Here is a 13,421-nt window from a genome sequence, read left to right on the forward strand (position 1 = left end):
ACCTCTGCCAGAAACCTTAAAATGCTAAAATAATTTTTTTGTGAATATTTTGAATGAAAGACCAAAAGAATAAACCATAAAGACATATTTTTTCACAGACTTCTTTGCTCATATATACCAAGGGTGCCAATATATTTGGCCACCACTGTATTATTATTATTTAAGCGACTCAAGAGCAAGCATACAGTAATTTCCTCATTTATTTTCTGCCTGCAATGCAGTCAATATGAATAATAAAAAATATGTAGCCTACATTTCATCATGTTCACATACTTTGAAATCATTTTTGATGCTACAATAATTGTATGAATACTTTAGAAGCAGACATTACATTGCTTGCATTGCTTTTGTTTATTTATTAAACATATAGTTAGCATATAACTATATATGCAAACCAACACAGGTCAGATAAAATGTTCACTCTGTGTGTTGTGTTGTAAGTTCATCAACAGATTAATACTCAGTTGCTACTACATTTCCGGCATCACATGGCACACCTGCAGTGTAGACAGCGTATCAATTATAATGGGAGCGTCGCGTCATTTTCAGTGATAGAAATGTAATACGTCTTTTATAGGATACTGCCGTTAACTGAAGGAGCTTTCTGATTCAGGGAAAGCCAGATAATAATCTAATCACTATCAGAGAAATGCCATGGCATTATTGACTGAATGATTATAATCATATTTCATGATGCTCTCATAGTACTCAAAAAATGACCATGGTTTCACTATGACATGTCAAAAACATGGGATAATCAAAGACCATGCCTGAAAAAGTGTAAAAAAAATAAATACAATTTTATAATACAAGACAAATGCTTAAATACTCAAAAAGCAAAATATTAGTTGAGTATATATAAGTGCTGCTATTTAAAAAAAAATACAAATAATAATAATAATATTCTGTCCCTGCTGAAGTCTGTGCATGCTGTTGTGCACTCTGTTCCTCACCGCATCTGGTATATTATGCGTTCGCGCGTCTTTGCAATCTAAATATATTTGCACTCTCTCGTCTCTTGAGTGCTCGGTTAGAAGCTTGGTTAGTTCGCTCTGTGTATTTTTGTCTGCTAACACTAACGTTTTAAATGCAGCACTCGTCTGATCGAGCTAGTGACCGTTCTTGCAACTGGCCCAAAACTCTCACACTGGCCCCGGGCCATCGGGCAGTCCTTATTGTCGAGCCCTGCATCTGCTGTCAAAGTGATTTTTGGTGTGTGTCATCTTTTTGACGACTTCTAAGTGTCCAAATATTTTTTTTTTACTTTTGAAATGTTTATTATAATATTGATTTGATATGTTGTTATAAAATGCAATGACGTTCTTACTTTTTCAAGTGATACTTTTGTGCATGACACAAGTCATTTTTCCAACAGTTGTCAGATTGTTTCACTTTTAATTGACTATATCACAATTCCAGTGGGTCAGAAGTTTACATACACTTTGCTAACTGACTTTAAGCAGCTTAGAAAATTCCAGAAAATGATGTCTAGCCTTTAGACGATTAGCCAATTAGCTTCTGATAGGTGGTGAACTGAATTGGAGGTGTACCAGTGTATGTATTTTAAGGCCTACCTTCAAACTCAGTGGCTCTTTGCGTGACATCATGGGAAAATCAAAGGAAATCAGCCAAGACCTCAGAAAAAAAACTGTGGACCTCCACAAGTCCGATTGATCTTGGGAGCAATTTCCAAAAGGTACTACATTCATCTGTACAAACAATAGTACAAAAGTATAAACATCATGGAAGGAGATGCATTCGGACTCCTAGAGATGAACGTAGTTTGGTGCGAAAAGTGCAAATCAATCCCAGAACAACAGAAAATGACCATGTGAAGATGCTGAAGGAAACAGGTAGACAAGTATCTATTTCCACAATAAAACAAAGCCACTGCTCCTAAACTGTCAAAAAAAGCCAGACTACAGTTTGCAAGTACATTTTGGAGAAATGTCCTTTGGTCTAATGAAACAAAAATGGAACTCTTTGACAATAATGACCATTGTTATGTTTGGAGGATAAAGGGTGAGACTTGCAAGACAAAGAACACCATCCCAACCATGAAGTATGGGGGTGGCAGCATCATGTTGTGGGGGTGCTTTGCTACAGGAGGGACTGGTGCACTTCACAAAATAGATGACATCACGAGGAAGGAATATTATGTGGATATATTGAAGCAGCATCTAAAATTTGATAGAAAATTTGTGGGCAGAACTGAAAAAGCATGTAAGAGCAAGGAGGCTTACAAAGCTCTCAGTTACACCAGTTCTGTCTGGAGGAATGGGCCAAAATTATATCAACTTATTGTGAGAAGCTTGTGGAAGGCTACCCAAAATTTTGGGAAAGTTTGACCCAAATTGAACAATTTAAAGGCAATGCTACCAAATACTAACAAAGTGTATGTAAACTTCTGATCCACTGGGAATGTGATGAAAGAAATAAAAGCTGAAATAAATAATTCTCTCTACTATTATTCTGACATTTCATATTCTTAAAATAAAGCAGTGATCCAAACTGACCTAAGACAGGGAATGTTTTAAAAGATTAAATGTAAAGAATTGTGAAAAACTGAGTTTAAATGTATTTGGCTAAGGTTTATGTAAACTTCTGACTTCAACTGTACGTATTCAAGAACTTCTTGGGGCCACTCTATGTATATCTCTGACTCTTGTGGGACAGCTGTTAGACTAACAGTAATCTGATGAAACTGTCACTGTGTCTAGAATGTAATTTATAATAGCATGGCCTGCTCACTTCCTGCTTTCTGTGCTGATCTGAGGCCTGTTTCCTCAGACATACATCTGCACTTATTACCTTACATTGACTCCCTCATTTGTGTCCATATCTATCCATTCATTTCACAACACTGACTTCCTTTTCTCACGAGTTCATGTCTCAACAGTAGTTATGGAATTTGCAATGTTTTGGCCATTTATGTTCCAAACAGATGTTGTTTAGTCTGAAAGCATCAGAATGAATGTGTGCCTTTCTTACTGTGAGCGTGATTGCTTGTGTATTTATCTACTGTATTTGTGTGTCAAAAGGGTAGTTTAACATTAGCTTAAAGGGATAGTTCGCCCATAAAGTGAACATTTGTCACTATTTACTCACTCTTTCCAAACATGTATGAGTTTATTTTGTTCTGTGACACAAAATGAAAAGTTTAGCAGAATTTCCAAGCTGTTCTTTTCCATACAAAGAAAGGGGGCGATATATATTGTGCCGACGATATAAAGTGTCAATCAATAGAGATGTTGCTGTTGTCTATATCGCAATATGTAAAAATCTACACGAACGCTGTGTGCATATTTGTCAGTGGGAGGGGCTTCATGTGAGATCTTTGGGTGAGCTGTTCCTTTAAGTGTCAAGTCTGGGTTGAACACATGTAAAGATGTCAAACTGTTGTGATGTAGCAAATGTGGTGAAGATGTTCTCTACTTTATTGTGTTGTATGTTTTTTTTTTTTTCTTTGTGCGCTCTTCTTTTGTGAGTTTTTCCTCACTCAAGAGGCTGAACATTTATTTTTATGCTGCCAATGTATCACAAGCATGCTGGCAAATCCAGGATATTTCTTACACCTCTGCAGGCCCTGTGTAACACTGAACATCTAATAGACATTTCTCTCATAGCATGGTGTCTCTGACGTCAGAAGGAATGCAAAACCACCTCACACAAACACACACACACACACACACACACACATATATACACACACTCACCTGCTGTGGGTTTCACATGCACACAGATCAATAAACCCCCCAATTTATGGTTGTTCTTCACAACAAGTCACTGGCTCTTAATTTGTTATTGAGAGCATGTGCCATTTCTAGGCATCAGACGGTCTTTTGTTGATGTGTCTGTTTACATTGGCCGGTGTTTAACCATTAACAGAGAGCTCTGTTTCACTCTTTCCCCTGTGTTTCTCCTCAGATTCGCTACATCTCTCAGACACAGGGTTTGCCCGGAGAGCAGCTGTTAAACGTGGGGACGAAGACGTCTCGCTTTTTCTGTTGCGACTCCGGCTCACCATATGCGACCTGGAGACTGAAAGTAAGATAAAAGGCTATGATGCTTACGTGTCACATCCACTCTTTAAAGACAATATGAAATAGCATTCACGATGCATTTAAAGACCCCACGAGACCAAAATTCATTCTCTATATGCTTGTGTTCTCCTGAAAGTGGCCAAACTCAACTTTTTTGGGAAGAATTCACCCAAAGTTCACCTAAGTTTACCCAAAAAGAAAAATAGGTTTCTCATCATTTACTCACCCTCATGGCATCCCAGATGTGTATGACTTTCTTTCTTCAACAGAACACAAATGAAGATTTTTAGAAGAATATTTCAGCTCTGAAGGTCCATACAATGTAAGTGAGTGGTGATCAGAACTATGAAACCTCAAAAAGCACATAAAGGAAGCATAAAAGTAATCCATAAGACTTTATGTATGTGTATAGGTGTGGGTGAGATAAATATCAACATTGAAGTCTATTTTAAGCCTTTGCTAATAAAACTCCTATTCACTTTTACATCAAAGTGGAGATTTAGTGTAAACTTTCACTTGCCTTGTATGGACTTACAGAGCTGAAATATTCTTCTAAAAATCTTTATGTTCTGCAGAAGAAAGAAAGTCATACACATCTGGGATGGCATAAGGGTGAGTAAATGATGAGAGAATTTTCAGTTTTGGGTGAACAATCCCTTTAAGTACATTTTCCCCCCATATTTCTTTTACTGTAAAGCAAAAATAAAATGCATTATTTAATATAATTGTAAGTATACAACACCATGGGCAGTATTTGCTGTACTACATTTAATCTATGCTGGTATTAATAAAAATTAATCATTGTGTCTGGACAGGATGATTTTCACTACTGTATTTCAGCATTGAATATTGCATTTTTTTATATAGTTTTAGGGGAAAATCTACTTAATAGTCATAATGTGAAACATTTTATTGGACCAAAAATAGGCTTTTTGTTTATGCAAAAATGTTTTCTCGTTTATGTCTTTGGGGTGATGAATGACCTAAAAGCCATTTTTTCCTCAAATTCATCCATTATTGCATTTATGTCTGTTGAAAAACATTCACTGATGATCATTCACAATAAGATCATTCACTGCTAAGAATATGGAGTCAGTTTTGATTTGATGTTGACTTTAATAGCTGCTCATCTCTGCTTCAGTCCACAGAAGAACATGAGACAGAGACGGGGCTCAAATCAAAAGAAGCTAGAAAATACATCTTCAGTTGTTTGGAGGACATAGCGCATGTATGTATCACACGACTCACTTTCATCACATCACTGAACACAGTTGCAATCCTTATGACTCTGTATATTTGCCATTTCATGCTAATGCATATAGGGAGTGTCCTTCCACACGACCTAGTTGAAACCTCTCTACAATAACGCCAACATTCTAATATTGGCTATGGTGTTTGAGCCCCGCCTTTTTAGGCGCAAACTGTCCACTACAAAAGCAGGTGCGCAAACACCATTCCTCAGAATTCTCTTCCTTCTAGACAGCGATTAATCTCTGGCAGAGCATACTGAGCCGTGTGCCAAACTGCTTCAGCACTTGAAGGACGGCAGTCTTCAGCCTATTCCAGTTCTGTCGCTCGCGACACGCCCAAAAAAAAATCTTATCGCACATCCGTCCTCAGGACTGATTTAATAGATCGGAAGGATGCGTACTTCATGTACCAATTGCACCGCATTACAGGTGTCTTTTTAGATTAGCGTTCGAGGGACCTGCTTATCAATTTTAAGTCTTTCATTTCAGTCTGACTCTGGCTCATCGCACGTCCACGAAATGTATCAATGCGGCGCTAGCCCCATTGAAATCTAACAGTGTGCGTGTTTTTTGAATCTCCTCCGCGATTGGTTATTACTAGCCATTAAAAGGCACTACTGAGCAAACACAGAGGCTTGCTGCTTTGCCATATTGAAAATCTGGTCTAATGTCAACTGGCGAAAAGCACTTTTTTTCCCCAGCCAGTAAATCTCCTTTTTAGAGTTTATATGTGTGCAGAGCATGTACAGACCATTCTTCTGTTTCTTTTTCAGTCGAAACTTAAAAAAACTTCCACTAAAGTTATTTCATTTTCATGTGCATCACGATAACTCACCACTGTCTGTCTGCTCTAGCACCATGGACAGCGCCAGCCTTCTACCTGGAAACAGGTGCCAAACAGCTTCTACATGTCAACCGCCTAGAGCTATCTTTCTAGCTTTGAGAGCTTTTCATTCCGATTTTGTGAATCCCCACATTCTGATTCGTTTGAACAACACAACAGTTGTTGCGTATATATGCTGCCATGACACGCTGGCCCACGTTTTGCCGGTGAAACACAAGTATGTGCTTCCCCCAGGGCACCTCCTTCATTCTGAAATCAGCAAAGTCCGAGTGGACATGGAAATAGTTCTGTTAATTGCATCGAAATGGCCCAATCATCCATGGTTTCCAGAAATGATAAGAGATGTTTTACAGTTCGCCATGGGAAATACCGCTGAGGAGGGATCAAGGCACAATCTGGCATCCCCAGCCCAAGCTATGGAACCTGCAAGCGTGGCCTCTGTACGGAGCGTGCTAAACGCACCAGAACTGACGCATTCAGTCATGAACACCATTTTACAGGCCAGAGCGCCATCCACGAGATGCCTCTACATGCTAAAATGGAATGTGTCCACTTATTGGTGTCTTTCACATAGATATCACATGTCACATCTAATCACATGGTGATTAGACTTAGAACTCACTCCATCTATGGTGACTATATCTGCGTATCATGCACCTGAAGCCAGAGCCACTATAGGGAAGCATGATTTAATCATAAAGTTCCTTAGAGGAGCAAGACGATTAAATCCACTTCGGCCGGCTACAGTCCCGACTTGGGACATAACTTTGGTCCTAAAAGCGCTCGTGGGGCCCCCATTTGAGCCTTGATTTGTGCATGCTCTCTTTGAAGACTGCACTACTGCTGGCTCTGGCCTAGGTTAAACGGGTAAGTAACTTAAATGCACTATAAATTGAAAGTTCATATCAGGAGTTTGGCCCAGTCTTTCAAAAGACACTGTCAAGCCCAGAAAAGGCTATGTGCCTAAGGTTCTCACCACGCCCTTCAGAGTGCAGGTGGTTCACCTTTAAGCTTTCTTCCCTCCTCCATTTAAATCAGATGAGGAACAATCCTTGCATTTGTTACGCCCTGTACGGGCACTACACGCATACGTTGAGTGCACCTGCCAGTTCAGACTGCCTGATTGTTGTTAAAGCATACTCAACTAGAGGCATGGCCTCCTCATGGCCATTGGACGAATGGTGTGTCTTTACAAGACATACGTTTTGCAGAAGGATGGTCTTCTTAAAACACATTTGCAAAGTTTTACAACCTAGAAGTAACGTCTCTCTCTTCTTAAGTCCTCTCTGTGTTGTGCGCTTGCTATTTAGTTTGCCAAACATATACTTATGCCCCTCCCCTTAAAGGAGACCTATTATGCCCCTTTTTACAAGAAGTAATACAAGTCTCAGGTGTCCCCAGAATGTGTCTGTGAAGTTTCAGCTAAAAATACCCCACGGATCATTTATTACACCATGTTGTAAATGCCTGTTTTTGGGAGGAATCAAAAACACGCTGTTTTCGTGTTTGTCTCTTTAAATGCAAATGAGCTGCTGCTCCCCGCCCCAGACATAGTTCTGGCCTACATTAATACAATCAGAGACAATGGTAACTTTCGCTGCATTAGCCGTGGGATCGGCTAACAAGCACATTCGGAAAGGCGATTTGCAAACATTCACAAAATATAAAGTGATTGATTAATAGAAATATAGGAAAGAGGAGTGGGTGGACTTTTAACATTGTAGGCTGGTTGTGTACACACACTGCCAACTCACATTCATGTACAAACACCATGTAAAAGTGAATTTTGTCGAGGACTTCGCCCGACAGTTCTCCGCGGTGAAGAAGCAGACGGAGGCCATTTCGCACATCATGCCCCGCCACAGACCTGCCGCCACGGGCCCTGCCCCGTCTGCCCGCTGAGGGCGTCCCCCTGCGAGGAAACCAGCTCCTGCTCCGCCTCAACCCGGGCCCAGCTCTCAGCCCCAGCGTCGAGCACTCCGCAGGCGGCGCACGCCCCCTGTCTCACGAACCCCCTCCAGGACCCGGAAGGCTCCCAAGCGTTCCTGAGACAGCCGACCCAGAGCCGAAGACGTTAGCTCCGGAGGTGGTAAGACCGCTCCGTCCCCCGGTGGAGGGCCGGGAGGAGAATCCTTTGGTACCCACATTCTCAATAAAAGAGCTATTTCCTTTGCCTCTGGGTCACCTGGCCCGCAAATGCCGTTTTCACGGCAATGTGCTTTCAGATCACAACAGTCCCGGTACACCGGCGATCCCGCCTTCCGCCTGCCCACGACTGTCCCCCGGCCGGCCGGTTCAGATGGGTCCAGAGGACGCCAACATCAGACCTCCTCCTCAGTCAAGAACCCACCCCCTGCCGGGCGCGCGGAGCAAGGTAAGTGCTTTGAGTCTACTCTCAGCACCTCAGCCTCAGGCCGCAACGAAGCCACCCGATGCTGCATTACCTGTTCTGCCCCGCTGCGAGGCCTCGCCGGGTACGTCCAAAATACTCGTCCCTTTGGACTCAAGTCGCTGCGTGCCACTCACATCCCCGGCAAGCTCAACGTTGTAGCGGACGCGCTATCAAGACAACGCCTGCCCGGCGGGGAGTGGAGGCTTCACCCCCAGTCGGTCCAGCTGATTTGGGAATGGTTTGGCAAGGCCCAGGTAGACCTGTTCGCCGCCCAGGAAACCTCCCACTGCCCGCTCTGGTACACCCTAACAGAGGCTCCCCTCGGGACAGGCAGCTGGCACACAGCTGGCCCTCGGGGCTGCGCAAGTCACGCATTTCCCCAGTGAGCCTTCTTGCACTGGTGCTGTGCAAGGTCAGGTAGGACGAGGAGCAAGTCACGTTGGTGGCCCCCTACTGGCCCACTCGGACTTGGTTCTCGAACTCAGGCTCCTCGCGACAGCTCCTCCCTGGCGAATTCCCTGAGAAAGGACCTCCTCTCTCAGGGACGGGGCACGCTCTGGCACCCGTGCCCAGACATCTGGAACCTCCACGTATGGTCCCTGGACGGGACGCGGAAGAGCTAGCCGGCTTACCGGCGACCGTTGTGAATACCATCAACCAAGCCAGAGCCCCCTCTACCAGGCACCTTTACGCCCTAAAGTGGCGCTTGTTCGCAGATTGGTGTTCTTCCCGAGCCGAAGACCCGCAGAGATACGCGATTAGGCCAGTGCTTCTGTTCCTACAGGAGAGGCTGGACAGGAGGCTGTCCCCGTCCACCCTCAAGGTGTATGTTGCCGCTATCGCCGCCCACCACGATCCTGTAGACGGCAAGTCTTTGGGTAAGCACGACCTGATCCTCAGGTTCCTGAGAGGCACTCGGAGGTTGAATCCCTCCCGGCCAGGCCTAGTTCCCTCCTGGGATCTCTCGGTAGTCTTGGCAGGACTCCAGAGACCTCCCTTCGAGCCGCTTGAATCAGTTGGACTCAGGGCCCTCTCTCTTAAGACGGCCCTGCTGATCGCGTTCGCCTCCATAAGAGGGTCGGGGACCTGCAAGCGTTCTCTGTCAGCGACACTTGCCTGGAGTTTGGTCCGGCAGATACGTCTGTGATCCTAAGACCGCGACCGGGCTATGTGCCCAAGGTTCCTACCACACCATTCCGAGATCAGGTAGTGAACCTGCAAGCGCTGCCCTGGGAGGAGGCAGACCCAGCCCTTTCGTTGCTGTGTCCAGTGCTCGCCCTGCGCATTTACCTGGACCGCACACAGAGCACCAGACGCTCTGAGCAGCTCTTTGTCTGCTTTGGGGGACGGCAGAAAGGGAATGCCATCTCCAAGCAGAGGCTCGCCCACTGGGTTGTCGACGCCATCACACTGGCTTATCACACCCAGGCCGTGCCCCTACCCTTGCGGGTCCGAGCTCACTCAACAAGGGGTGTTGCGTCCTCGTGGGCACTGGACAAGGGCACCTCCCTAGCAGACATATGTAGAGCCGCGGGTTGGGCAACACCCAACACCTTCGCGAGGTTTTACAACCTCTGCGTTGAGTCGGTTGCGTCTCGTGTTTTCTCAGGTCCGAGCCCGTAGAACTCGGTAACACGTAGACCGACCGGCCAAGTGGATCGCTTGCGCCCAGCGCCCTTTTCCTGACGCCAAGGTAAAGTAGTGCGCCTTCTTCCCAGGGCGCCCCACTCCGAGTCGGGCCCCTGGTCGATTCCTCCCCAGCCCTCCGGGTCCGCGGTTCAACGGAGGAACTCACCGACCCAAGGCTCTGCGGGTACCCTGATGGCTACCCTGTACTGGTATAGGTGCTCCACAGGTAAGGCCTCCTGCTCGGACTCCCCCTGTGTGTAATTCCACGGTTCTGTCCCCTTACGAGCGGACCCCCGTGTCTCCCTTAGGCAGTTACAGCTGCCTCGGTCGCCGTGCTGTAGCAACTCCTCCCTTTCGAGGCTGGATCTACCACCGCACCATACTTTCCACACGAGCCCTAAACGGCCGTGTGACGTGTGTACCACTTTTTCCTCCCCAAGAAAAAGGGCAGGTGTGGTCTCCGCAGGGTCTGGGTCAGAGTTTCCGCTAGACATTTTGATGATATGCCGGTCAAATATATCGCCTCTTAATTAGTCAAGTTGAGGAAAACTGGAGGCAGTCTATGTAACTTAAAAAATGACATAATCAGGCCGTATAGAATGCAACATATTATTATTAGCTTAACTTTCAAATAGACGAAAAAAAACATGAACGTCCGATTAGCGCCAATCAACGGCAATTGTTTTTTACTGTGGTTTCACACACATTCACTTTTTGAAACATTGAGGCACGGATGTACCTAATACAAATAAATAAAACATCTCCAGTTAACTAGCAGATCATTCATTTAGTCCGTTATTAAATAAGAGATCTAGCGCTAAAATCTGTTGTTTTTGAAATCAAGCTGAGCTGCGTGTCCGCTGCTATCAGTTGCATGGACGACGCTGCTGCGCGAGTTGCGCAATCTTCACTAGGACGCCGCATTTCAATCTATCGCCGTTATGGAGACTCTCTATTAATTCCGTGAAATCACAAAATAAAATGCACACAAACGTGTCCCTGCTTGATATAGACTGTAACCATGCACTGATGAACATAGGCTATTCAGTTTTGATGATAGAGAAAAAACTGCACCTAATGCGCCGGATTAGAAGCACTGATCTATCTATAATGAGATGTTCCTGATTCACCATCGCCTGGCCTCTGAAAAAGCTTTTAAAGCTAGTCTGCCTGGGCCTGGCCATATTTGAAACGTCTCACTCAATCGTCCGTTGTTTAGGTCTATATTGCAGCCATTTTAGGCGTGCGCTTTATTTGAAATGCAGCATGCGATGTTGTTTCATAACTTTCAAACGATAGAGCCTGTTCCTTTATAACATAGCACGAGATCGGTGTATTTTTGCTTTATACATTTTAGGCTTATTCTCAAATTCAGATTGTGTTAGGGGGACGGGATTATTAGGCAATTTTAATCGGACAATTTGACCGGAGAGATTTAATTTTGTCGGACATTTAATTTTTTTACCGGCCAATGTCCGGTAATTACCGGACAACGGAAACCCTGGTCTGGGTAAGACCCCCTTCCCTATATGCATGTAAGGGCCCCGGCCGTGATTGCTCTATGCGAGAAACATAGAGAGAAAAGAGGCCCAGCCAGGCTGGCCCGTTCCCATGTTGGCAAACATCGCCTTGTTCCCCTCCCAGGGTAACTAGAAGGACTCCGATGTTCTTATGGGGCATTGGGGAAGGGTACGTGCAGCCAGGTACAGACGATGCGCGGCACTGGATGAAATCCCTGCCCGCCTCTGTATCGGCGGTCCACGTACAAGGTTCAGCGCATGGCAAGATTGGAATGGGTCCCCTAGTGTCGCTTCTCTGACACAACGTGGAGAGAGTGACAGAAGGGGAACGTTTGGTTACGTATGTAACCTCCGTTCCCCGAGCCACTGTTGTGGCCGGACCATTTCCGGCTCTTCAGAAAAATCCTGAATGAACTCCCGTATTTGCCCCGCTTAAATACCCGTATGTCCGGGGGCGGGGTATGCAAATACTGACTGCCAACTCCCATTGGCCCTTTTCAAGAAGATCAGAGGTGAATATCGGCACTCAAGAGAGACCCCTAGTGTCGCTTCTCCGACACAACGTGTCGTTCCCTCCCTCGGGGAACGGAGGTTACATACGTAACCAAACATTTTTTGAAGAAAATTTCAGCTCTGTTGGTCCCCACAATGCAAGTGAATGGTGATCAGACCTAGCTCCAATCACATAAAAGTAATCCATAAGACTCCAGTAGATAAATCCATATCTTCACAAGCAATATGAAAGGAGTGGGTGAGAAACAGAAAAAAAAAAAAAATTCTGCTCTGTAGGTCCATGTAATGAAAGTGAATGGGTGCCAATTTTTTTAAGCTCCAAAAATCACATACTGATTTATTCATATCAATATTTAAGTCCTTTTTAAGCATAAATCTCCACTTCAACTTTCACTTTTAGATGTAAAAGTGAAAGTGGACATTTAGGGTAAAATTTGACTTAAATATTGATATGAATCTATTTCTTACACCTAGTGTTTCACTTCAGAAGACATTATGTACTCCACTGGAATCGTATGGATTACTTTTATTATGGCTGTATGTGATTTTTGGAGCTTAAAAAAATTGGCACCCATTACAGAGCTGAAATATTCTAGATAGAGTTCAGCGGAAGAAAGAAAGTAATTCACATCTGGGATGCCATGAGGGTGAGTAAATGATGAGACAATTTTCTCTCTTGGGTCAACTATCCTTTTAAAACATGTAGAGAAAAACAAAATGTTCTGATTCAGTCGTTGTCGTTGAGACTAGCTTTAACCCCAAGAATGTGTTTGGTTTTGAAAATGTTATATATATATATATATATATATATATATATATATATATATATATATATATATATATATATATATATATATATGTTTTTTTTTGACTTGGGAGAAAGTTTAGACTTGTATGCAAAATTTGCTAAATTAATTTTCATAGTTCATTTGACTGCTCGGGTAACTAACTGTTGAGTAACTATCCTGTGGTTTATGTCTCATAGGTGAATCTCGTGATGAATCTAGAAGGCTGTGATTTGTTGGCAGAGAAGGTGGACCGTGCAGAGTTTGCAGCTTTGCTGAAGAGGATGTTGTTGATCGACGCAGAGGAAAGAATCACCCCGAGTGACGCTCTCACGCATCCCTTTGTCACCATGCAGCACCTGCTGGACTTCCCCCACAGCAACCAGTGAGCAGCATTTCACTCCCAGTCATGTTTATGGCCCAGATTACACCTGGTATTTGTGCA

The 13,421-nt window shown here is 44.1% G+C and overlaps 1 protein-coding gene across 1 annotated transcript in view; it reads left to right on the forward strand.

The window, feature by feature from the left end:
• Positions 1-13,421, forward strand: part of LOC127622884 (homeodomain-interacting protein kinase 3-like) — a 115,363-nt gene that overhangs the window by 70,898 nt on the left and 31,044 nt on the right. Inside the window, exons 4-6 of the mRNA XM_052097014.1 lie at positions 3,928-4,047; positions 5,185-5,271; positions 13,177-13,361. Coding sequence (XP_051952974.1) covers positions 3,928-4,047; positions 5,185-5,271; positions 13,177-13,361 — 392 coding nt within the window. The remainder of the gene's footprint in view (positions 1-3,927; positions 4,048-5,184; positions 5,272-13,176; positions 13,362-13,421) is intronic.

Source organism: Xyrauchen texanus, chromosome 29, assembly GCF_025860055.1.
Source record: "Xyrauchen texanus isolate HMW12.3.18 chromosome 29, RBS_HiC_50CHRs, whole genome shotgun sequence".
Lineage (NCBI taxonomy): Eukaryota > Metazoa > Chordata > Actinopteri > Cypriniformes > Catostomidae > Xyrauchen > Xyrauchen texanus.